The sequence below is a fragment of the Stigmatopora argus genome, chromosome 12 (assembly GCF_051989625.1).
Source record: "Stigmatopora argus isolate UIUO_Sarg chromosome 12, RoL_Sarg_1.0, whole genome shotgun sequence".
NCBI classification, from domain to species: Eukaryota; Metazoa; Chordata; class Actinopteri; order Syngnathiformes; family Syngnathidae; genus Stigmatopora; species Stigmatopora argus.
The window spans coordinates 3,119,244-3,146,323 of record NC_135398.1 but is presented as its reverse complement, the minus strand read 5'-3'; the positions used below and the strand labels follow the sequence as shown (position 1 = coordinate 3,146,323).

The 27,080-nt window shown below is 38.0% G+C and overlaps 1 protein-coding gene across 3 annotated transcripts in view; it reads left to right on the top strand.

Moving 5' to 3' along the window:
• insra (insulin receptor a) overlaps positions 1-27,080 on the top strand; it is a 53,308-nt gene that overhangs the window by 24,709 nt on the left and 1,519 nt on the right. For 2 of the 3 annotated variants that reach the window (XR_013304359.1, XR_013304360.1), the window contains 19 exons: positions 7,450-7,786; positions 11,370-11,509; positions 12,725-12,869; positions 12,970-13,178; positions 14,131-14,257; positions 14,368-14,621; positions 16,822-16,989; positions 18,102-18,300; positions 19,462-19,742; positions 19,817-19,956; positions 20,879-21,038; positions 21,114-21,210; positions 21,276-21,343; positions 21,417-21,646; positions 22,789-22,899; positions 22,969-23,128; positions 23,690-23,819; positions 23,898-24,032; positions 25,536-26,506. Coding sequence is in view for 1 of the 3 variants with exons in the window: in XM_077615941.1 (XP_077472067.1) it covers positions 7,450-7,786; positions 11,370-11,509; positions 12,725-12,869; positions 12,970-13,178; positions 14,131-14,257; positions 14,368-14,621; positions 16,822-16,989; positions 18,102-18,300; positions 19,462-19,742; positions 19,817-19,956; positions 20,879-21,038; positions 21,114-21,210; positions 21,276-21,343; positions 21,417-21,646; positions 22,789-22,899; positions 22,969-23,128; positions 23,690-23,819; positions 23,898-24,032; positions 25,536-25,872 (3,428 nt within the window). In the remaining 2 variants the exon portion in view is untranslated. Of the gene's footprint in view, positions 1-7,449; positions 7,787-11,369; positions 11,510-12,724; positions 12,870-12,969; positions 13,179-14,130; positions 14,258-14,367; positions 14,622-16,821; positions 16,990-18,101; positions 18,301-19,461; positions 19,743-19,816; positions 19,957-20,878; positions 21,039-21,113; positions 21,211-21,275; positions 21,344-21,416; positions 21,647-22,788; positions 22,900-22,968; positions 23,129-23,689; positions 23,820-23,897; positions 24,033-25,535; positions 26,574-27,080 lie in introns of those variants that run through there. The other variant, XM_077615941.1, reaches the window with a different exon arrangement.

Sequence of the window (27,080 nt, the reverse complement as noted above, 5' to 3'; positions counted from 1 at the left end):
TTTGAACTAAAAACACAGAAAAAATGGATTAAAATAAAACGTGGAAAAACTCACATACTTGTGCCTGCCATTGTTCGCTCAGGGCACCGCCATTTTACCTAGGGATACAAAACTAGACCGCTACGGACACTTCCTGGTTGTACTGCTCACCTGACTTCCTTTTTTATTTTGTCTACGTCAAGGGTGTCAGACTCGGGTTGGTTCGCGGGCCGCTTTAACGTCAACTCGATTTCACGTGGGCCGGACCATTTTAGATCAAATATTTATATTTGGTTTTATAAATGGATTAAAAGAACCGGATTAAAATCCCCGAATATTCAGTTTTTTATGGTTCTAAAACAATGTTTATTTTAGCTTTTTAAAAATATATTTTTAGATTTTACAAAATGATTTTTGAACTAAAAACACAGTAAAAACGGATTAAAAAATGCCAATTATTGATTTAAAAGGGGGAAAATCTGGAAATGTAATATACATCATACTCTTCATTTTAATTTGATCTTAAAACAGAAAGTCGGCACTCATGATTTACTTTCCCGGGCCACACAAAATGATGCGGGGGGCCAGATTTGGCCCCCGGGCCACCACTTTGACAAATGTGACGTAGATGGAGTTGCAGGTCTGAATTGCAATTTTCAGCTTGAGCATTTTGCAGAAAAGAGTCCTACATATCAAATTTGAGATATTCAGTGTCTGTGAAACCCTCTTCTTCATCTTCTATGAAAGAGACAATATCATATTTGTCTGTGCAAACAATAGCCAGGTGTTGTTTATTCAAGTCCAGGCTTTGATTTAATGAGCCGACTGTCGTCAAGCTCGGATCACGAAAACTGACGGAGTGGAAACTCATGATAGCAAAATGTTTAAAAAAAATTTTTTTTTAATTTTTATTTATTTTACAGACTGTCAAGGTGAGCCATTTTGGCTCCACTTGCTGTGGATTCAGTGAGCCAAGCTACATTCAAATCTTGGTGTAGACTAGACAATAGACAGTTAGCCTTAACTTGATTGGCTAAAACGAGTACAGACAACCTTGTGTACGCATCATTTCCGCATCTAGGACATCTTGACAAGAGGAGGCAATTGCCCATTACCCCCAAAGCTGATCATCTAGATCAGGGCTCGGAAACCTTTTGGACAGAGAGAGACATAAACTATTCATATTTTTGAATGTTATTCCTGGAGAGCCATACTGAGAATTTACAAAAATTAAAAATATATCTAAATGCATACCTTTTTAGTCATTTTACCACTTTTAAAGTCAAAAAGGAATCGGAATTCTTTTGACAAAATTATTAGCCCGATGCAAATCAATGAGTATGCATGCAGAAAGGTCAAATTAAAAAAATGGAAGGGTAGATTAGATTAGATTAGATTAGATAACTTTATTCATCCCGTATCCGGTAAATTTCACTGTCACAGTCGCAAGAGGGTGAGAATACAGACACAGAAAAAGACATTTTAGACATTAATAAATAAGTAATAAATAAATAAATAATAAATAACTTCATAAAAAATAACTTAATAAATAAATAATAAATAACTTAATAAATAAATAATAAATTACTTAATAAATACATAAATAATAAATAACTTAATAAATAAATAATGTAATAAATAATAAATAACTTAATAAATAAATAATAAATAACTTAATACATAAATAAATAAATAATTATATATAAATAAGCGTGTTGCTGAAAAAAAATACACGTATATACATATAGTTGGTCTTAACATTCAGCCATTTGTTTTGTTTTAAAGCGACTCTAGACATAGTGTCCCTATTTGTACTCCATTTAGCTGAGAGTAAAATGCACCCATCAAAAGAGCCAGATGCGGCTCCCGAGCCATAGGTTCCCTACACCTGATCGAGACAATAGTAGTCCGTTTTTTGACAACGCGTTTAAATCCGATTTTTTTTTTTTTACGTTGTCTCGCTTTCCGGTTTTGTTTCTAATTAACAATCTCGGTGGCAACTAGCCTTTTTTTAAAATATATATTTGTCCAAACAAGACTCTCAAAGTCAACATTTAGTCTTAAATTGATTCGAATTTCATTGTTTTCGATTGACCGCGAGGGCCGGAAGGAAGTCGAGACTCCCGCGCCGTCTCGTGCGTCATTGGCCGCTTCGACAGGAACCTTAATTGCCCATCATTGCTAAATGTCTTTATTATTTCTATTCCAGTCACGAACAAACTGGATGTCCTGCTTCCAGGTAGCAACCACGCTAGTGCATCTAAAATACAAAGTGCCTCTCTTCCTCCTCCTCTTCCTCACCGTGTTGTTTTTCTGTGGAGAGTGGTGCTGGCTAATGAAATTGTTTACCTGTTGTCACCCCCATGGGCTCGGCCCGCGCCGCCGGTTTAGAACACGCCACGAGCGAGGTTTACCAGGAAGAACAAGACAAATATATTCTGGTCATTAGGATGAGTCACGTTTGACTCTTTGTTATGTTTTTTGAACTCTGAACGTGATGAACTCAATTAGCCCTGCACATACTCAGCAAGTTTTTCCAGTCTTTTTCTAGATGATTTGAATACTTGGATGACAAGAGGTATTTATCTCGCATATGAGCATGTCGACGAGTGATTTACTAATGAACCTTCTTGGTCTTTTAAGTTAAGTTGAAATTCAAATGGTTCGTCTTGAGAAGAACTTTTATATATTTTGCTGCTATTACGGATTTATTACAATTTTAGAACTGCAAAATACTATGTCAGTTTTTACAAAAGTATTAATATATGTATTATATTTTTAGAACTGCCAAATACTATGCCAATTTTTACCAAATTATTAATATTATATTTTTAGAACTGCCAAATACTATGCCAGTTTTTACCAAATTATTAATATTATATATATTTTATTTTTAGAACTGCCAACTACTATGCCAGTTTTTACATTATTAATATTTTTATTATATTTTTAGAACTGCCAAATACTATGCCAGTTTTTACAAAATTATTAATATTTTTATTATATTTTTAGAACTGCCAAATACTATGCCAGTTTTTACAAAATTATTAATATTACATTTATTATATTTTTAGAACTGCCAAATACTATGGCAGTTTTTACCAAATTATTAATATATTTATTTTATTTTTAGAACTGCCACATACTATGCTAGTTTTAACAAAATTATGAATATTATATTTATTATATTTTTAGAACTGGCAAATACTATGCCAGTTTTTACCAAATTATTAATATTATATTTATTATATTTTTAGAACAGCCAAATACTATGCCAGTTTTTACCAAATTATTCATATATTTATTATATTTTTAGAACTTCCAAATACTATGCCAGTTTTCACCAAATTATTAAATATGTATTTTGTATCAAAATTAAGAAGAAAAATCAAGCTTTTTTATTTTAGTAATTTATTTATCTTTTTAGCAGTTTACATAAAAACAAATATTGATAATGTTCAGTTTTTGCTTGCCATTTTAACTTAACCTGACCATTAATTTCAAAACGCAACATCATGTTCTAAATTTCTCTTGCATTTTGCACGTTGTCAAAACTTTTTAAAAAAATGAAAACATTTTAAAAATAATTAATAGCGGAAAAAAATCGCAAAGTCGTGAATTCGCGATAATCGAGGGATTACTGTAGACGTGTGTTAGCTAAAAAGTAAACATGAGTAATAGTTGATTTGTTTGTGTTGAGTATTTCTTTGCAAGAATGAATAATTGAAAAAATGACTATTTGAATGAGATTATATTGAGCTTTATTTTAGTACACTTTGCTGCTTAATGGGGTCACAAAATCTGAAAATTCTCTTTACCCACTCCGAAATAGGGTCTAAAACGTTTGTCATTTTTGGTGTCATTCGTGTTTGTTATCTTTTCAGTACCGAGGAGTAGTAGTAGTAGTACTTCTCAGAATGCAGTTGCGAGCATAAGTTCCCCACAGAACAGTAATGTCTATCACGGAAATGCTTAGTGGTCGATCCTCAGCTGTTAGAAACATTGATCGTTCCACGTGAATGAAAAGATCCAGTGTTTAACTTGCAAATTCAAGAAAATAAATACCGCCCTTGTCATTGCAGCGGAATTTTAATGACCGTTTAGCACCCTTTCGGCACGCCGTTTAGCATTTTTTTTTGCCCTCTCGATACAAACTTGACGCACGAGGCCTGAAGAAGTGGTTGTTTCGGGCCAGATGCAAAATGACACCACAGAGTAATTTCAGGGCAGATGCCGGGCCGCTTCTTTCCGTTCAGAATAGACATTTTAGGATCAACTATTGGCTGTCGAGGCGGTACACGGTCGATTGGTCGCCGATCTTTTGGTCGCCCGGAAGGTTATTGCTAATTACCATTTAAATCGTTGCTCAAATTCCCTAAATACAAACTGTGAATGACTATTTAGTCATACTTAATGCCCTATTAATTATTAGGCTAAAGAAAAGCTCCAACTTTCACAGACTTTTATTGTTTTTTGTTGGAGAACTTGTTAAGACCCTGACTGACGTCGCTTTTTAAAGAGACAACGCATGTACATACAAACTCTTCTACACTCACACTCACATAATTGTAATTTTTAATCCATTTTTTCAGTGTTTTTAGTCCAAAAATCATTTTGTAAAATCTAAAAATATATTTAAAAAAAAAGCTAAAATAAGCATTGTTTTAGATCGATAAAAAAACTGAATATACAGGGCTTTTAATCCAGTTCTTTTAATCCATTTATATAAAAAAATCTAAACATTATATCTAAAATGGTCCGGCCCACGTGAAATCGAGTTGACGTTAAGCGGCCCGCGAACCAACCCGAGTCTGACACTTCTGTCCTAAAGGGTTAAATCTGGGGGGCGTCCCTTCCTCTTTTTTTTTTAGCATTTCTGTAAGAATCTTTCTGACAAATTACCATCTCAAAGCATCCTATAGGATTAAATCTAGGGGCCTGTCTTCTTCTGAGATAGAGGGCGGGGGGTGTTCTTTTTGAATGGCTAACCTCCCCAGCTAGCCAACACATTGGCTCAGGTGGAGGGTGGATCTCGTGGAGCCACGATGCTCCGGCCTGGAGCTGGCCGGCGGGATCTGGACTCGGCCACATGGCGGGGGCGTTTCTATCCAAAGCAAAGTGGAAGGAAGAATACGATAGGTTTGGACGGAAACTTTAGGCCGAGTGGTGTACGACTCCTCTTTGCTGGGTTTAGCTACTCGCTGTTAGGTAGGAGGCGGCGGTTATATCATTTGTTTTCCCCTCACATGGGGCCCCTCGGCCCCCTTCTCACGTTCCCACTCTTGCTGCCATTCTCATGTTGCTGAAAGACACATTCGCTTCCTTCAGAGGTGTCAAAAGAACAGTCGGGGGGTGCAGGGCCAGGCGTGGGGTCTTCAAAACGGCCACAAGCGGGAAAATAGACCCTTTCACTATCAAATTCAAGTGCAGAGGGAACATTTAAAACCAGAAAAAAATCAAACAATGGATGTGAATCATTGACAACCTTTTAACAACATTTTAACTTGTATGACACGTATCAAAGTGCCGGCCCGGGGGCCAAATCTGGCCCGCCGCATCATTTTGTGTGGCCCGGGAAAGTAAATCATGAGCGCCGACTTTCTGTTTTAGGATCAAATTAAAATGAAGAGTAGAGATGTATATTAAATGTCCTGATTTTCCCCCCTTTTAAATCAATAATTGTCATTTTTTAATCAATTTTTTCTGTGTTTTTCAGTTTAAAAATCATTTTGTAAAATCTAAAAATATATTTATAAAAAAAGCTAAAATAAACATTGTTTTAGATCTATAAAAAAATGAATATTCAGGGCTTTTAATCCAGTTCTTTTAATCCATTAAAAAAAAAAACTAAATATTATATCTAAAATGGCCCACGTGAAATCGAGTTGACGTTAACGGCCTGCGAACCAACCCGAGTCTGACACCCTTGTTGTAGACAATATCTTTCTGATGATTTGCCGTATTTATTCGGCGAAACATCTTACAAAACGCATGCTAGCTACCCATTACGGTTCACCGGGTTCTTTTCTTAAGTCCTCCCCGGTGGTCCAGGTGCTTTCTACGCAAGACAACCAATCACATGACACTTCTGTGAAACCCACCCAACATATTTGGATCACAAAAAGGCCTCATCACCAAGGCTAGCCTAGCGCTAGTCAGCTGCTGTTATTTTTATTTTTTTTCTCCATTAGGCAAGCCCGTAAAAAAATAAAAAACGCAAACCTCGCATCTTCCCAAGCATTGCGACACCCAAACAAACCCACGTTTTTTTTAATCATACAGTGAATGTGAGCGCTTGATTTTGTTTTCCACAGACTTGTTTACCTCAAAGTACCTGATGTCCTTGGCCTCACATTTACACTGGGGCAACAACTCACACACACACACACACACACACACACAGATACACACACACACATAAGGGGAGGTAGCTTCGCACCTGATCTAATATTACATAACAAGCTTATTATTACAAACACACATATGCAGACGCACGCACGAAACCACCACCTTGTTCTTTTATGACTGCCCTTCAAAGCCCAGAAATATCTCCATTTTCTTCTTCTGTTATCTATTGTTTAGCCGTGTGTGTTTCTGTGGGTAGTAAACTCCTGGATCACTTTGTTAATGTTCATAAAGACACCCATTTTTTCTTAAAAAAACAAAAATGTTGATCTTGAGTCACCTGTTACTCACAAGTTTCACATTGCAAAAGTGTTCGGCTTGCAAAAGACATCAACCGTCGTTCTTGTTTACTTCCCGCCGCCGGCCCTTCGAAGCCTCTGGTCACTTACGTCGTCTGGTGTTGAGTGGGTTTAGGACCCCTGGTGTTTGGATACAATAACGCTCGTTAGCCCACGACAAGATGATCCGTAGCCTGCTGACGATAGCTCAATGAAGGATTTCACTTTGGCTGATGAGCACTTTTCGAAGACATAAACCTATAGGAAGCTCTTAATTCCTTCTGGATGTACTCGCCCTGCAGTCTGTTGTATTTAGAGTACCATATTTTTCGGATTTTAAGTCGCGCTAGCCCAAAAAAAGCACAGTGAATGGGAAAAAAATAGCATTTTTGGGTTTATTTCAATTTTATTCTTGCTTTTCAATGTTAAAATGACATGTGAAATGACATGTGTAAATAATAAAATAAATGAATAAATCACACCCTCAACCAAACCCTAACAAGAACTGCGGCTTATAGTCCGGAAAATACGGTGATTGTTGAACCGAAAAAAATCGTCCTTTCCGTGAACCCATAAATAAATAAATAGAGATAACGATGCCTTTTATATGACTCGCATTTACATTATAAATGATGCATGTGTTGTTGTTTTTTAAAATTTTGGGCGTCCCAGATTACATCTCCTGTGAACACCCCTCCCAAAAAAGACAAAAATCCACAAATTGCTGCTTTTGAGTGAGTGTGCAACCTTCCGTGACCTTTGACATCTGCTCCCCATCCCCACGCAGTGTGTCCCGTCCACTGCAAACACCGAGCCTGCACCCGAGATCAGCAGTGCTGCCACGAGCAGTGCCTGGGAGGCTGCACGGCGCCCGCTTCGCCGGGGCACTGCGTGGCGTGCCGGGGTCTCCGACACCAAAGCGACTGCGTAGAGCGCTGCCCCGACGGGTTCTACACCTTCAAAGGCTGGCGCTGCGTCTCCTCGGCCTTCTGCCAGGAGCTCCACGACAGGTGCAAGCGCGAGAAGGAGCGCAGCAAGAGCCCCGACTGCCACGAGTACGTCATCCACAACGGCGCCTGCGTCCCCGAGTGTCCCTCCGGCTACACCACCGTCAATTCTTCCTCGTAAGTGCGCCGCCATCAAAATGTTGAATTTAATGTCATTAAACATGTACAGTGGTACCTCGACATACGATCTTAATCCGTTCCGGGACTGAGATCGTATGTCGAGCTTTTCGTAACTCGAGCAGACTTTTCCCATTGAAATGAACTAAAAACTAATTAATTTGTTCCAACCCTCTGAAAAAAACACCCAAAACAGGATATTGGATTGGAAAAAAAAATCTCTCCTCACCCAGTCAGCTGAAATAGACTCAAGCACCTCCCCGTGACCCTAGTGAGGATAAAGTGGTTCAGAAAATGAATGAATGAATTAATGAATAAAAAACGAATTAAGGTAAATATAAAATAAGATAAAAGTGACTAAAATAGCAGCAAAATGCAAGATAGAAATTTGTAGTGCCAAAACATGAAGTCAAAGTCTGAGAACATTCCTTAATGACATGTTATGGCATTTTACCGATAGTGCAGTGAAAGTACTTTTTGAGTCCACAAAGGGTCATGAGAGTCCTGGTTTTCGTTCCAACCAGTACAGCGCAGACGGACGCTTTAACCCATGTGGCAAAGTGGCGGCCCGGGGGCCAAATCTGGCCCGCCGCATCATTTTGCGTGGCCCGAGAAAGTACATCATGAGTGCCGACTTTCTGTTTTAGGATCAAATTAAAATGAAGAGTATAGATGTATATTCAATTTCCTGATTTTCCCCCTTTTAAATCAATAATTGTCATTTTTTAATCCATTTTTTCTGTGTTTTTAGTTCAAAAATAATTTTGTAAAATCTTAAAATATATTAAAAAAAAAGCTAAAATAAACATTGTTTTAGATCCATAAAAAAACTGAATATTCAGGGCTTTTAATCCAGTTATTTTAATCCATTTATTAAATAAAAAATTAAATATATCTAAAATAGTCCGGCCCACGTGAAATCGAGTTGACGTTAACGCGGCCCGCGAACCAACCCGAGTCCGACACCCCTGATTTAACCCATCCATTTTCTAATGAAAAAAACCAGCACTTCAAGCAATCAACTTCCAGGAGATCCCATTGGCCAAAATGTGTACTCTTCTGCCATTGGATGGAAAACTTCCCCCCACTTGGCCCTTTATGGAATTAGTTTGACATCTGCGAGTTAGACTCTTGCTTCTAGATCTCATGTGGGCCCGGCCATCTTATTTTGGGCCACTGACAGCGTTTGACGTCCAATCCATTTCGACCCGAACGTCAACAAACAACAACGAGGTCAACAATTGGTAGTAAACTACAGATGTTTTTCCCAAGAGTCACTCGCATTGTTTGTTTAGCCCATTTAATCTGACGCTAATCTCCAAGTGAACACAATACTTTTCTTTCTTACGTTGTCGTTTAGCCTAAGTAGACGAGTCACCGCCGTGAACAAACACGCTATTTAGCGACCATTCGCTCATGAGTAAAAAAGCCGATCTCCCAAGCTTGTTTTAATTAACAACACGAGCTTTTGCAGACACTTCTGTCGCTGTTGTAATTTGTAGCCATGCTAATATGAGAAGAATTTGTTGTCGGCATTCCTCGTAAAACAGAGAATGGTGGAAAAATGTGAGGTTTTTTTGTCGTTGTCTCTGTACTTTTGCCAAAGAAAACCATTTTGTCATCCGAAAAGCCTCAGAAGAAAATTGTTAACCACACCAAGGACCCCGCCTGAGCACAATACCCATCACTTGTGTCTAATCCTCGCTTTAATCACAACGTTAATCTCTCGTTTGATGATGTGGTTTACTTTGGAGTATTTTTTTCCCGCGCGTACATCACCGTCATATTATCAGCGATTTTCGGGGAAATATTTTAACGCGACCGACGTGAGAAAAAATATCACGTAAAACAGGCTCAGCCGAAATGTAAACATTTTATCACACACTTACTGTTTATTCTGTGTTGTTTTTTTGTTTTTATTATGTTAGTTAATAGTATATATTTGAAAGGGGCTCTCAGGAGTCAAAATGTCAGGCAAACACATTTGTTAGCTAATGGCCTTGATATTTTTCTCAGGAAGAGGATCAGATGCAAAGGCGGAATGGCAGCGCCATTGTTACTGCCCGCTAATACCTACTTTAGCCCCCTGTTAGCGTCAGCGCTAATGTTGCCATTCCGCACCGTGTTTGTATAAACTTTACCGCACGCGAAAGCGTCAGACTGTTTATTGCTAGATAAACACATGGGCGGCATGTAGTTGTTAGCTTTTGGAAACAAGGAACCATATTTAGTCATTTTGGAGGCTAATAGAATGTGATGTAATTTCTAGAAAGAAAGAAAATGGTAACAATGAGACATTGCTATGACAACAACATTGTGTCGTTTGAAGTGAAATCAAATTACTGAGAAATACCAATAAAGTACACGTATATGTATATACATATATATATATATATATATATATATATATATATATATATATATATATATATATATATACGTACATACGTACATACGTATGTATTACATACATACATACATACTACATACATACTACATACATACTACATACATACTACATACATACATACATACTACATACATACTACATACATACATACTACATACATACATACTACATACATACTACATACATACATACTACATACATACTACATACATACTACATACATACTACATACATACTACATACATACATACTACATACATACTACATACATACTACATACATACTACATACATACATACACATACATATATATGTATATATATATGTGTATATATATACACACATATATACATATATACACACATATATATGTATATATGTATGTATATATGTATATATGTATATATGTATGTATGTGTGTATATATGTGTATGTATATATGTATATATATATATATATATATATCAGCAACACGCTTATGTATTTATATATTTATTCATGTATTTATTTATTAACTTACTTATTACCTATCTATTTATGTCTAAAATGCCTTTCCTATTTCTGCATTCTCACCCTCTTGCTACTGTGACAACGAAATTTCCCGAATACGGGATGAATAAAGTTATCCAATCCAATCCAAAGAAGGTAAACGGCAAAAAAAAAAGGAATCATCCAATAATTTTCCATACATATTAAATAGGGACAAACAACATTGCAGGGTTATTTATCTCCTTTAAATACATTTAAGCAACAAATCAATTAGCAAATTAAATGACAGCTATTTCAATAGTCAATTCTAACTGTTTGTATCCTCTTTGTTTTTTTATTTTGGTTTATTTAATTCCATTTCACGTAACATTCATACCAAAATTAGTGTTTCTATTTATTTTGATACATTTTTCTATTGAATATTCCAATTTCTGTCATTGAAACAGTCAATTGATCAATTACATATCACTATAATCAGTAATAGCATTTCTAAATCGATCACTATAGGTTGAAAGCAAATAATTTGGAATACCCTGAAGAAATGCAACTGAAGACTTAACAAATAAAGTTACAGATAACTTTCCTAAACATTAACCGGGCGGCCGCCACCGACAGATGTGCGATTGGACGTCTATTTCCGTCTCTTCCAAGGGCAAAACTTATCAGCACCTGCTTTTTCTCCAGGCTGAACTGCACACCTTGCGCCGGGCTCTGCCCCAAAGTGTGCATGGGGGTGAAAACGGTGGACTCGGTCACGGCCGCGCAGTCGTTGATGGGCTGCACCATCCTCAACGGGAGCCTGGTCATCAATCTACGTGGAGGAAGTGAGTGGACAAAATGCACTCTTTCATATTTATGACCACTTGAAATGATTCAATACAGTAATCCCTCGATTATCGAGGTTCATGTAGACCAGACATGGCCGCGATAAACGAAAAACTGCAAAGGATGGTCGCAAGCGGAGGTTAGGGGAGTGGCTTCCGCTTGCAAATTTCAGTGTGGATTTTCATATTTTTATGATCTTTAAAAACTGTTTTGTTAAATTATTTATTATTATTATTTTAATTATTTCTTTTTTACTTCAGTGCTGAGTTCTAGTAGCAAGCGGAGGAAAGGGGAGTGGCTTCTGCTTGCAAATTTCAGTATGGATTTTCATATTTTTATGATCTTTAAAAAAAATTAAAATTATTTATATATATTTTTTGAATTATTATTATTTTTTTACTGCAGTGCTGCGTTCTAGTAGCAAGCGGAGGACAGGGGAGTGGCGTCCGCTTGCAAATTTCAGTGTGGATTTTCATATTTTTATGATCTTTAAAAACTGTTTTGTTAAATTATTATTATTTTTTAATTATGTATTGATTTTTTTACTTCAGTGCTGAGTTCTAGTAGCAAGTGGAGGAAAGGGGAGTGGCTTCCGCTTGCAAATTTCAGTATGGATTTTCATATTTTTATGATCTTTAAAAAAAATGAAAATTATTTATATATATTTTTTGAATTATTATTATTTTTTTACTTCAGTGCTGCGTTCTAGTAGCAAGCGGAGGACAGGGGTGTGGCTTCCGAGTTTTTGTGTAGATTTTCACATTTTTATGAACTTTAAAAATATATATATATATATTTATTATGATTTTTTTAAAATTATTTATTTATTTTTTATTTATTTTTACTTCAGTGCTGAGTTATAGTAGCAAGCGGAGGAAAGGGGAGTGGCTTCCGAGTTTCAGTGTGGATTTTCACATTTTTATGAACTTAAAAAAATATAAATATATTATTATTTTTTAAATTATTTATTTATTTATTTTACTTCAGTGCTGAGTTCTAGTAGCTAGCGGAGGACAGGGGAGTGGCTTCCGCTTGTGGATTTCAGCGTGGATTTTCACATTTTTTGATCTTAAAAAAACAAAACAAAAAAACTTTATTTCTCAATTTTAATTTTTTAAACTATTTATTAAATATTTTTTTAACTTCAGTGCTGAGTTCTAGTATATATTCGAGGGATTACTGTATTTTCTCCTCCCCCCTCCCTCCCCTGACAGATAACATAGCGGCAGAGTTAGAGGCAAGCCTGGGCCAGCTGGAGGAAATCACGGGCTATCTGAGCGTGCGGCGCTCCTACGCCCTGGTTTCCCTGTCCTTCTTCCGCAAGCTTCGCCTCATTCGCGGGGAGGAGACGGAAATTGGGTGAGTTTCAGTCTCCCCCTCTTGGGCTTCTTCAAAGAAGAGCATTTTCCAAGGTCTTCCTTCCTTCCTTCCTTCCTTCCTTCTCTGGCTCTCCCGACAGCAATTACTCCTTCTACGCCCTGGACAACCAGAACCTGCGGCAGCTGTGGGACTGGTCCAAGCACAAACTGAGTATCCCCAAGGGACGCCTGTTCTTCCACTACAACTCCAAGCTGTGCATGTCGGAGATTCGCAAGATGGAGCAGGTCGCCGGCACCCGCGACCGCAAGAACGACATCGCCTCCAAAACCAACGGCGACCAGGCCTCGTGTAAGTCAACAAAAGATGTGCCGACTTTTAAAAAAAGTATATAAATATATATATATATAAATATATATATGTGTATGTATATATATATATATGTGTATATATGTATATATGTATACATGTGTATATATATACATGTATATATGTATATATATGTATATAAATATGTATATATATATATGTATATATATGTATATGTGTGTACGTACACACACACGTACACGAATACACATACACATGTATATATATACATACACATATATACACACATACATATAAATATATATGTATATGTGTGTATATATATGTGTATGTATATATATATATATATATATATATACATGTGTATATGTGTATTCATGTACGTGTGTGTGTACGTACACACATACATATATATACACACATATATATATATATATTTATACATATACATGTATATATATACATATTTATATACATATATATATATACACATGTATACATATATACATATTTATATACATATATATATATATATATACACACACATATATATATATATACATATATGTATACACATATACACATACACATGTATATATATACATCTATATATATGTATATATATACATACACATATATACACACATATACATATATATATATATATATACATATATATATATATATATATATATATATATATATATATATATATATATATATATATATATATATATATATATATACAACAACAAACTAAATAGGCACGTTAACACGTTAATTGTTTTTTGGATAACTATAGCCTAATACACATCACAAACAGGAGTCGCAAACCCAGCCAAAATGTGTGCCGAATAGGGCGAAAAATACTGTTGTGTCCGGATATAATAAGCTCCCAGATCATGAAAATGATTGGCATGTCACTGGTGTCATTCTCACCCTCCGTTCGTCATTGAAATGTGTGTTTCTTCAGGTGAGAATCGCGTCCTGAAGTTCACGCTGATCCGAACCATGAGTGATAAGATCATGGTCAAGTGGGAAGCCTTCTGGCCTCCAGACTTCAGAGACCTGCTGGGATTCATGGTGCTCTACAAGGAGGCGTAAGTTTCTCCAACTACAGCGCCATCGGAGCGGCCGTTTTGCATTCAAATGTGTTCTCAGCAACTGACTACTGCCAAACGTGACTCGTGACCGCCGACCGTCTTTTCAGGCCATTTCAAAACGTGACGGAGTTCGACGGGCAGGACGCCTGCGGTTCCAACAGCTGGGTGATCGCGGACGTGGACCCGCCCCCGCGTTCCACCGAGGGCGACCGGGACCACACGGAGCCGGGGCACCTGATACTCCCCCTCAAGCCCTGGACGCAGTACGCCATCATGGTCAAGACGCAGCTGTCGGCTTCGGACGAGCACCAGGTCAACGGGGCCAAGAGTGACATCATCTACGTGCGCACCAATGCCACCAGTAAGATTTGGATTTTAAAAAAATATATACTTTTTTTTTACATGACAAACCGTAACTATACAATCACAAAAAAGTCCAGTTACAGTAAGTTATTGTCTGTTCTAAAATGCTTTACGACCTTTTACATTTTTCTGACCACGCCCTCCCTTAATCTTACTACATTATGATTAATTTTTTCCAACATTTCAATTTTCTTACATTTTTGACTTTATTAATTTTTTTTAGACTTTTTCCTCTTAATTTATGACATTCTTTTTTTACAAGACTATCTGAAACTTACAGATACTTTTCTTTCCGTAATTAAGATATTTTTTTATGATCACTCCCTCCCTTACTACATTCTTACAAAATTATGATTATTTTTCCATCATTGCAATTTTCTTACATTTCTGACTGTATTTTTTGTAATTTTAGACTTTTTCTCTGAATTTACGACATTCTTTTTTAAAAAATTTATGTTACAAGACTGTCTGAAACTTACGGATACTTTTCTTTTCGCTAATTATGATAATCTTTTAGAATCACTCCCTGCCTTCCTACGTTCTTGCTAAATAATGATTTTTCCACCATTACAATTTTCTTACATTTCTATTTTTGTTGTTGTTGTAATTTTAGACTTCTCTGAATTTCCAACATTTTTTTAGACTGTCTGAAACTTACAGCTCGTCTTTGTGTTTGCTCGTAATTTTAGACCCCCATCTTTTTTTAAAAACATAAATCCAGCTCCCATACTCGCGCCACAAAACGAATATTTAGACAGCTTGCTTTCATTTCCCCGGTTTCCGTAGCAACGTCGGACCGCCACACCATTTGCAACAACGTATGGCTCAAGTGTAACTTTGTTAGCTCAAGATCACGACTTGACGGCAAACGCTGCGCCAGAGGCGCTACGCAAATTGACGCAGCCCCCGACGTGACGCCCATCATCTTGATCGCCTCCTAAAAAATATATCCTCGAATTGCAGCAGGATGGAAACAAAATAGGACAGACCCCCGTGCCAATTTGTCCTCCCGGAGACATATTGCTTGTATTATTAATACCATATGCAAACACTACAAAAGAGAACGTAGCCAGCGTCTGCGTGAAGAGGATGACACAATTTTATTACCCTGTCTGGCACCCCTCGCTTCAAACTCGATTGTCAGAGTGCGCCGCGAGGGCGACCCTGTCGTCACGTGTAAATGACCTACGGTGACAGGTCGCTTTGCGGGGCGCAGAAAAACTTTGTTCGCCGTCGCCCGGACATCCAAACGAACGCCATTTGCGGACATTATTTCACTTTTCCTTACGGTAAATATGTCAAAAGACGTAGCTTCATTATGACACATACTTCTTAACCCTGTCCAATCCCGTTACTCCGTCAAAATGGATTGGTCGTCGAGTCCTCGCAGTTTAACAGGATTGGATGTCTATCGTTGTCAATAGCAGAGAATGAGTTCATGAATGAGTGACTATGAAATATAGATGTAAGGCTTGGCAACATTACATTTTTCCTCATGTAAGTGTACCGATTGTTAACTCATTCCATCCCAACGACTAAGGCAAGACACTTGACTCATTTCATATTGAAGCAATGATGCCAAATACACAAATATAGTACAGTCGTACCTCTACTTACAAAATTAATTGGTCCCAAGACTTTTCGTAACTTGAAAATTTCGTAAGTAGAGGTGTACTTTATATGTAAATTCTATAATTCGTTCCATTTTCCTCATACAACTACCAACTAAACCCTTTAAATTTGGTCAAAGTGTCCCATTTTTGTATGAGAGATGCGAGGAAACACACAAAAATGAGAGAAAATTATAAGGAAATGATTTATTAATGTCTTAAAATTAAGAAAACAAATGAAAATATGCCCTGCGTTGCTGAAATATCTCCCTCTGTGGCCATTACGGATGTAATACCCGTGGTTGTCCGCCAGATGGCGGAAAGAGCCCTTTCTACCCGGGCCGAAAGTCTTCCACTTTGTAGTACATTTTAGATTTTTACGTGTGCCGTGCGTGTGTGTGTGTGAAAATATGTGCCACGTTGCATTTGTACAGTTTTTAATCGCTTAAGGGGAATTCAAAATAAAATAATGGATAAGTAAATGCATTTACTTTTTCATAACTTGGATCTTTTTCACTCATTTGTATATAGACTACTAACAATATGACTTTAATAAATGAGTTTTGAATGTTGCTATTTTGTCCACAGAACCGTCCGTGCCTTTGGACCCCATCTCCTCGTCCAATTCGTCGTCCCAGATCATACTGAAGTGGAAGCCCCCCAACGACCCCAACGGCAACATTACGCACTACCTGGTCTTTTGTCAGCGGCAGGCCGAGGCCAGCGAGCTCTACAAGTTCGATTACTGTCAAAAGGGTGAGCGATGTTACCAGTTTGGGCTCAAATTACGAACGTGACAAATTCAAATGACGAGCCTAGAAATTACTGAAATATAAAAATAACGTAATGTAATGCTACATCTGTAAAATAGAAATATTCATAAAATTGCGCAAAATATTTTTTATCGTGAACATATAGAAATAATAGAAAATATATTTAAATAAATAATCTAAAATATATTTAAATCAATCATAGAAAATATATTTAAATAAATAAAAGAAAATATATTTAAATAAATAATAGAAAATATATTTAAATAAATAAAAGAAAATATATTTAAATAATAATAGAAAATATATTTAATTAAATAATAGAAAATAGATTTAAATAATAGAAAATAGATTTAAATAAATAATAATAAAAATATATTTAAATAAATAATAGAAAAAATTATTTAAATAAATAATAGAAAATATCTTTAAATAAATAATAGAAAATGTCTTTAAATTAATAATAGAAAATATCTTTGAATAAATAATAGAATATATATTTTTCCAACTATGACTTTCAATACACGCCCAGTGAGAAAAAAATAGATGCAAAAATAATGTAACATTTGAAAAATTGACAACTACCTAGACAACGATTAAAGTTTAAATGATAAACACTAAAATAATAACTATACATATATTTATATTTAAAAATGAATAGACAATGCAATTGTTTTTGTTGCCTTTCATATTCATGAGACATTATAGTTGCACCTTTTATTTTAAGCTCAAAATAAACTCAATTAGCTAAATACGGGGTTGTTTTGCATAGTAAAACCTGTGCGGCAGTTATGATATTTTTTTCAAAAAAAGATTGGCCTAGCTGACCGCATCCGGGGGTCCAAGGTGTTACGATCGGGGTCAGCGGCAGTTAAACCGGCTCACAACAAATTAACCTCAAACTAGATGAGAACTCGCACATGTCGAGGGTAGAGAACTGCGGGGATGGCGCGTCTTTTGTAATTTATCGTCAGCGGGAATGGGTCAAGGGCGGGTGACCCATACGCCCCAGGATGTACGCCATTGTGTATCTACACTGTGTGCGCGTGTGGTGCCGGAGCCGCTCTCCTTCAGTGACGGCGTCCTCCGTGTCGGCAGGAATGAAGCTGCCCTCGCGGGTCCCCACTCAGGTGGACGGCGACGAGGAGCAAAAGTGGAACCAGACGGAAGAAGTGGGCCCGGGCACGCGATGCTGCGCCTGCCCCAAGACCGACAAGGAGCTCAAGAAGGAGAAGGAGGAGCTGGAGTACCGCAAGACCTTTGAGAACTACCTCCACAACGAAGTCTTTGAGATGAAGTGAGGACTTTTTGCACGGCATCGCGCTCGTAACATAACATAAAATTTGGATTACGATGCAGACACACTCAAAAATTAAGTTGAATCTAACCTTACACTAAACTTAATTCTAATTTGGTTTGACATTTTGATACCTTGGCTCAATTTGCCCCGCCTCCACCCTGACTTTCAGATGCAACCTATCGAGATGTGACATGACATTACCTGTTACAGTGGTACCTTGAGATACAAGCTTAATTCGTTCCGGGACTGAGCTCGTATGTCGATTTACTCGTAAGTCAAACAAACTTTTCCCATAGGAATGAACTAAAAACAAATTAATTTGTTCCAAACCTCTGAAAAACACCCAAAACAGGATATTGGATTGGAAAACATTTTTATTTTTTCTAATTCGCTATCTATTAACAAAGTAACACATAACTAGTGGTTTAATAGTACTAAAATGTGTTTAATGGTAATAAAATTAGACGACAACGCGCTCGTAACATAACATAAACAAATTTAAATGAACTTGGATTACGATGCCGACACTCAAAAATAAGTTTAATCTATCTTTACACTAAACTTCATTCTAATTTTGTTTTTTGCTACTTTTCTTCTCGATTGGCCCCGCCTCCACCCTGACTTTCAGAAGCAACCTATCCAGGGTTGTTTGCTTTTGTATTCCCTTCAAAATATTCCCAAAATGATGCACACAAATGTCCTCACAATAGGCTAACGCACGACCACTTGTCAACGAGAAGTAGTATATACTCCTCTCGTATTAGCGAACAAGCTCCGCCATTCGCACTGACTAACGGGGGGGAAAAAACACTGCAAAAAATGCAACGCCCCGCCCGGTGCTCGTCGAGACATTACACGAGGGATTTGCGACGGGAAAGACAGTGGCCATGATGTTCTTATGAGCAGCCTCTCGCGTCCGCTGTCTGCTCGTATATCAAAATTTGTCTCGTATCTCAAGATAAATATTTGCCCAAAATTGTATTCTTATCTCAAATTGCTCGTATGTCGAGGTACCACTGTATTACGGTTACCAAAATGATTTTCTGTTTGCTAAATACATAGGGTTAAGAAATAAATACTTTTTTTTTCATAGAATACAACTTCAGACGATAATTATCTTTTTAAAAGAAAATAAAGCCTGTTTTTTTTTTTTTGCAGACGTTCGAGAAATCGGCGCTCGGCCATGGGCGTGGCCAACCGAACGCGCCCGTTCCCCACCGGCGCCTCGGGCCAGCCCTTGAGCACCGCCTTCCCCGAGGAGGAGGAGACGTTCGAGAGCACCAAGACGGTGGTGACCGTTCTGGCCAGAGAGTCCACCGTCATCTCCAACCTGCGCCACTTCACCAGCTACCAAATTGAAATCCACGCCTGCAACCACCTGACCGACGCGTCCCGCTGCAGCATGGCCGCCTACGTCAGCGCCCGCACCATGCCCGAAGGTTAGAAAGGCGCTCACCCGACGGCGCCACGGCTCACGAGCTAAACCCCGCCCGGCGCCTGCCTTCCCCCGCAGACAAAGCCGACGACATCGCGGGCCCCATCACGTGCCACGTGTCCGACATGACGGCGTTCGTCACCTGGCAGGAGCCCGCCGCCCCCAACGGCATGACCATCCTCTACGAGGTCAACTACAAGCGCATCGGGGACGTCGAGGTAAGTGTGCTCTCGCCGGCCAAAAATGGCCGCCGTCAATGGGAGGAAGATACGATGACTCGATGGCAGCTTTCCCAGTTGAGATGGATTTCATGTCAATACAGTAATCCCTCCATTAGATTAGATGAGATAACTTTATTCATCCCGTATTCAGGAAATTTCATTGTCACGGTAGCAAGAGGGTGAGAATACAGACACAGGAAAATACATAATAGACATAAATAAATAGGTCATAAATAAGTTAATTAATAAATGTATAAATATATATATACATAAATCAGCTGAAATATATATACATATACAAATACATATACACACACACATTCACATACACACACACATACACATTCACATATACATACATATACATACATATATATATATATAAATATATATACATATATATATAAATAAATATATACATACATATATAAATATACATATACATACATATATATACATATACATACATGTATATAAATATACATATACATGCATATATATAAATATACATATATATAAATATACATACACATAGATGTACATGTATACATACGGTTGGTCATAACATTCATTATCGCGGTTAACTTAGAGCAGACATGGCCGCGATAAATGAAAAACCGCAAAGTAGGGTCACCCCTATTTAAAATAATAATAATATATATATATTTTACAAAAAAAAATCATAAAAAATTTCCCCCAGAAAAAAATCTGCGATGTAGTGAAACCGCGATATTCGAGGGATTACCGAAACTGTCAATGGAAACGAACATTTGTCGTGCAAAAGTGCAACCAATCAGCCAACTATTTAAGAATTATGACCACCCCTTTAAAAAAAACAACATAATTTGAAAGATTACCCGAATAGACACTAAAAAATGACAAAACAACTAAAAATATCTTGGTTTCCATCACGGCACAGGAGCTGCACCACTGCGTGTCGAGGAACATGTACAAAAGCACACGGGGCTGCAAACTGCGGGTGATGCATTCCGGGAACTACACGGTCCGCATCCGAGCCACGTCCCTGGCAGGAAACGGATCCTGGACCGAGCCCACGTACTTCTACGTGGAAGACGCCCGTGAGTCCTAGCGTTGTGCGCCACCTTATCCAAAACACGGCTTCTCACGTCGGAATTTTTCATGTTTCTTCCCAGGAGATCCTCTCAACATCGCCAAGATCGTCATCGGGCCGGTCATCTTCGTGCTGCTGCTGTTTGCCGCCATGGCGGGATACGCCATGTTCAAGAAGAAGTAGGCTTCCTCCGTCTAGAACGGAATTGACAGGATTTTTGATTGATATTTGTTGTTGCTTTTAGCCAAACGCAAGGCCCGAGCGGTCCCATCTACGCCTCGTCCAACCCCGAGTACCTCAGCGCTAACGACAGTAAGCGGTTCCGTCGCGCGAACGCCTGCCGGCCGACCGACCGTACCGTCGACTGAACGCAATTGCCACGCAGTGTACGAGGAAGACGAGTGGGAGGTGGCCCGCGACAAGATCAAAATCCTGCGCGAGCTGGGCCAGGGCTCCTTCGGCATGGTGTACGAGGGCTTCGCCAAGGACGTGATCAAGGGCGAGAGCGAGACGCGGGTGGCCGTCAAGACGGTCAATGAGTCGGCCAGCCTGCGCGAGAGGATCGAGTTCCTCAACGAGGCCTCCGTCATGAAGGCCTTCAGCTGCCATCACGTGGTAAGCGCGCTCGACTGGGGGTGAACTATTTGACTTGAATTGACTTGACTTGAATTGGCTTGACTTGAATTGGCTTGACTTCAATTGGCTTGAATTGATTTGACTTGAATTCACTTGAAATGACTTTATTTGACTTGAAATGACTTGACTTGAATTGGCTTGAATTGACTTGATTTGACTTGAAATGACTTGAATTGATTTGACTTGAATTGATTTGACTTGAATTGATTTGACTTGATTTGACTTGACTTGATTTGACTTGATTTGACTTGATTTGACTTGATTTGACTTGATTTGACTTGATTTGACTTGATTTGACTTGATTTGACTTGATTTGACTTGATTTGACTTGATTTGACTTGATTTGACTTGATTTGACTTGATTTGACTTGATTTGACTTGATTTGACTTGATTTGACTTGTAATGACTTGAAATGGCTTGAAATGACTTGAAATGGCTTGAAATGACTTGAAATGGCTTGAAATGACTTGGCTTGACTTGAATTGGCTTGACTTGAATTGGCTTGACTTGAAATGAATTGAAATGACTTGAAATGAATTGAAATGACTTGAAATGAATTGAAATGACTTGAAATGAATTGAAATGACTTGGCTTGAATTAGCTTGACTTGAATTGAATTGACTTTATTTGACTTGACTTCAATTAAATTGAATGCCTCTATTGTCATCATAATGAGATTTAAAGCTTTCACAACAATAACAACAACAAATAATCAATAAATAAATAAATATTCCTAGTGAGATCAGCAGAGCGGAGCGGCCTTGTTCCGTATAAAATTTTATAATGATATCTTTTGCCAACACCTTTACCCATTTTTATTAGACCAGAAAAAACAATGCAAAAATATCACGTCAACAGGAAATGATAAATAACATTGTCTGTATGAAAGTCAAGTAACATTACACGATGCTAAGTTATGACCACTCATTTCGAACGTGAATGGTCATATTTGTCTATGGCAGGGGTATCGAACACGCGGCTCTCGAGCCCCATGCGGCTCTTTGCTTCTTATTTTCAGATTTTGCATATACTGTGGCTCTTTGCCTCATTTCATGTCTCTCTTAAAACACAACCAAATTCATCAGGGCCCATTCAAAACCCATTTTTTAATTTTTGATAGGTACGTCTGCTGGGCGTGGTATCTAAAGGGCAGCCCACCTTGGTGGTGATGGAACTGATGACCCACGGGGACCTGAAGAGCTACCTGCGCTCCCTTCGCCCTGAATCCGAGGTAAGGCTCGCCGCGGCACGAGTCCTCGCGGGGGGCGACGCTCCACTGACCAAACGGCACGGTCCTCAGAACAACCCGGGGCGCCCGCCCTCCACGCTCAAGGAGATGATCCAGATGGCGGCGGAGATCGCCGACGGCATGGCGTACCTCAACGCCAAGAAGTTTGTCCACCGCGACCTCGCCGCCAGGAACTGCATGGTGGCTCAAGACTTTACCGTCAAAATAGGAGGTACCTGTAAAAAGGACTTTTAAGAAATATATCTTTATAATTTTCTTTGAATATTTGGGGTGTTTTCCATCCGTCTTGTGACTTTGTTAATTTTTCTTTAATAGAATTCTCTATTATGGATTTTCTATGTTTTTCTTCTATTGCGGCAGATTAAAAGCCCTGAATATTCAGTTTTTTATAGATCTAAAACAATGTTTATTTTAGCTTTTTTTATGCATATTTTTAGATTTTACAAAATGATTTTTGAACTAAAAACACAGAAAAAAATGATTAAAAAATGACAATTATTGATTTAAAAGGGGGAAAATCAGGAAATTTAATATACATCTATACTCTTCATTTTAATTTGATCCTAAAACAGAAAGTCGGCACTCATGATTTACTTTCCCGGGCCACACAAAATGATGTGGCGGGCCAGATTTGGCCCCCGGGCCGCCACTTTGACACATGTGCTTTAGAGCATTTTTGTATCATTAGCGTATTATTTTTCCTCGCGTGTTTTCGTGTGTTTAGGTTTAGTTTTGACTCAAATTTACCGCCGCCCGTTTTCTTTGTGTCCAGATTTCGGCATGACCCGCGACATCTACGAGACGGACTATTACCGCAAAGGAGGCAAGGGCCTGCTGCCCGTCCGGTGGATGGCGCCCGAGTCCCTGAAAGACGGCGTGTTCACCGCGCACTCGGACTGCTGGTCGGTCACCCGTCCGTCCAAAATGTCTCTCCGACACAACATGTCTTATTATTATTATGTTGTTGTTGTGCGGGTCAGGTCGTTCGGGGTGGTGCTGTGGGAGATCAGCACGCAAGCCGAGCAGCCTTACCAAGGCCTCTCCAACGAGCAGGTGCTCAAGTTTGTCATGGACGGAGGATTCCTGGACCGACCGGACAACTGCGCCGACAGACTGTGAGCGCCGGGGATCGTTCCGTCGTTTTTGAGGGGGAAAAAAATGGGCAATCGCGTCCACGCTTTTGTGCCGTGCGCTCGTTACGAAGTTATCAAAGTAGGGATTAGCTTCGTTTGCAGAGCAGTGAATATTATTGCAATCAATTGAAAATACAAAAGGAGTAAGCAAATGTGTATAAATGATAGCTTTCACCTTTTCAGGGTCATTTCATTGATTAGCATTAGCATACTCATGTTTTTAAAATAATTGGGATAGTTTTTGTGCTTTAAGAAGTGCACAGGTTTTCATGTATTTTTACTTTTAAATTCTGAATGTGGCACTCAAGGAACTCGTTTTAAAAATATTAATGGCTCTCTATTGAAAAGGTTTGCGACCACTGGATTAGGTTATCGATATGCTCTGCCAAGAATCTTCTTTTTTATGACTCGTGTTTTTTCCCCCAATTTTTACATAATTCTTCAGGATTTTTTTTAAGGTTTTCACGTTTTTTAGACCAGTTTTTTGGGAGGTTTTAACCCTAGAGAGAATATAGTGGATTAATTTCCTGACCCAAATCATTACATTTTGCGAGATAATCCTTCTCGCCAGACTCGTACAGTAATCCCTCGATTATCACTTATCACATTTTTATTTTTTTTTATTTTTACTTCAGTGCTAGAGTCCTAGAGAGTGTGGATTTTCACATTTTTATGAACTTTTATATATATATATATATATATATATATATAATGTGTGTGTGTATGTATATATGTGTATGTATATGTGTATATATATGTATGTGTATATGTATGTATATGTGTATATATATGTATGTATGTGTATATATGTATGTATATGTGTATATATATGTATGTATATGTGTATATATATGTATGTATATGTGTATATATATGTATGTATATGTGTATATATATGTATGTATATGTGTATATATGTATATATATGTGTGTGTATATATATATATATATATATATATGTATGTATATATATATATACATGTATATATATGTATATATGTGTATGTATGTATATATATATGTATATGTATATATATGTGTATGTATATATATGTGTGTATGTATATATATGTATGTATATGTGTATATATATGTATGTATATGTGTATATGTATGTATATATATGTATGTATGTGTATATATGTATGTATATGTGTATATATATGTATATATATATATATGTATGTATATATATGTATATATATATGTAATTTTTTCTTATGAACTTAAATATATATATATATATTTAAGTTCATAAAAATGTGAAAATCCACGCTGAAACTCTTAAGCGTAAACAACTCTTGCTACTTTGCGATATTCGAGGGATTACTGTACACCAAATTCTCCGACCTATGACATTTTATTTCTTCGGAAATGTCATAATGTCCGTCACCCACCCATCGCCGTCAACGTCATCTTTTGAGTGGCGTTGTCCAATCCCCCATTGGTCCATCCAAACGTAACAATTTAAATGTCTTTTCCCAGGCACAACCTGATGCAGATGTGCTGGCAGTACAACCCCAAGATGCGTCCGTCCTTCCAGGACATCATCGACATGCTCCGCGACGACCTCCACCCGTCCTACCGCCAGCGCTCCTTCTTCTACAGCGACGACAACAAGCCGCCCGAGAGCGCCGACGACCTTGACCTGGACGTGGACAACATGGAGAGCATCCCCCTGGACCCCTCGTCTTACGGCCAACGGGACGGCGGCGGCGGCGGTGGCGGAAGTTACGAGGAACACCACATCCCCTTCCCGCACATGAACGGCGGCAAGAGCAACGGACGCTCGCTTGGCCTCCCCCGGCACAGCCCCTGCTAACCGGACCGAACGAAAACTAGTTTTTAGTCACCAACCAATCACACGCTCGCCAGAAAACCCTCGACTCATATCTCAGGATTTTTACTCTTTACCACACACACACACTACAGTGCTTTTTTTTTTAATACACGGAACCTACTGCGTAAACCTCTGTACATATATAAATAGAAATAGAAAGAGAAATATCAATATTGCCAATTTGTGGAGTAAAGATTCAACTGTGAAACAAGGCTGCTATCAGACAAACATAAAAAAAACAGACATCCGAGGAACCGGGATCCTATCAAATAGGTTGTAAAGGGGTTTTTCCTCTTTTTTTTTTCTTTTTTTTTTTGCAAGACTTTATCAAGGGATCGACCCAGAAAAGACAAAAAAAACTGCGAAAAGACGTTCCCCCGCCCGCCATCGTGTTAAAAAGGCTTCCTTTTTTGCATTTTGTACACAAAAAAAAGAACATTGCAGCGGTGCCTTGAAGTACGAGTCATCCGATTTCACCTTTTTTCATTTTTTTAAGGACTTTGAAGGAAAAGCGTGAGGAAAAAAAAAAAGGGCCGTTTGATGGCACCAAACTGCAAAACCACATTTAAGGGAAAGACGACACAATTGACCACGTAAAGGAAACCCTTCAAAGTATGTAAGTACGCAAATCGGGGATTTCTTACATGTTTTGAGTGGAGAAAAAAAAACCATTTTAAACGTTAAAAAAAAAAAACGCTAAAATACCAGCATTGAGAAAATGGCAGCCACGAGAAGCCGCTTCCTGGAAATTCTGCTTTTTTTTAAATTTCCATGTTTCTCTATGATGACTCACCAGAAAAATCAAATGTTTTTTTTTAAGCCAATATTTTTTTTTCTCCCTTGGAATACATTTAATGTTTGTTTTTTGCCTTTAACTTGTATCTCAAGGCACCACTGAGCGCCAACAAAACACCACAAAACCAGGGTTTAAAAGGGGTCCCCCCCACTCCGGCATTCAAAATTTTAATTTTCTGATGTTGGGGGAGGGTCAAAGTGACTTTCTTAAACTAAAACTAATGAAAACACTTTGCTTTATAGGTTTTTTTAAAAAAATTTTATTTTTACTCCAGGTCCTCTGCAGTATTCCAAATGAAAAAAAAATGGCACAAAGTATGCAACACCCAGGATCTCTCTTTTTCATCTTTGGGTTTTATTTATTACTTTCTATTCATCTACACCTGAAGGATATC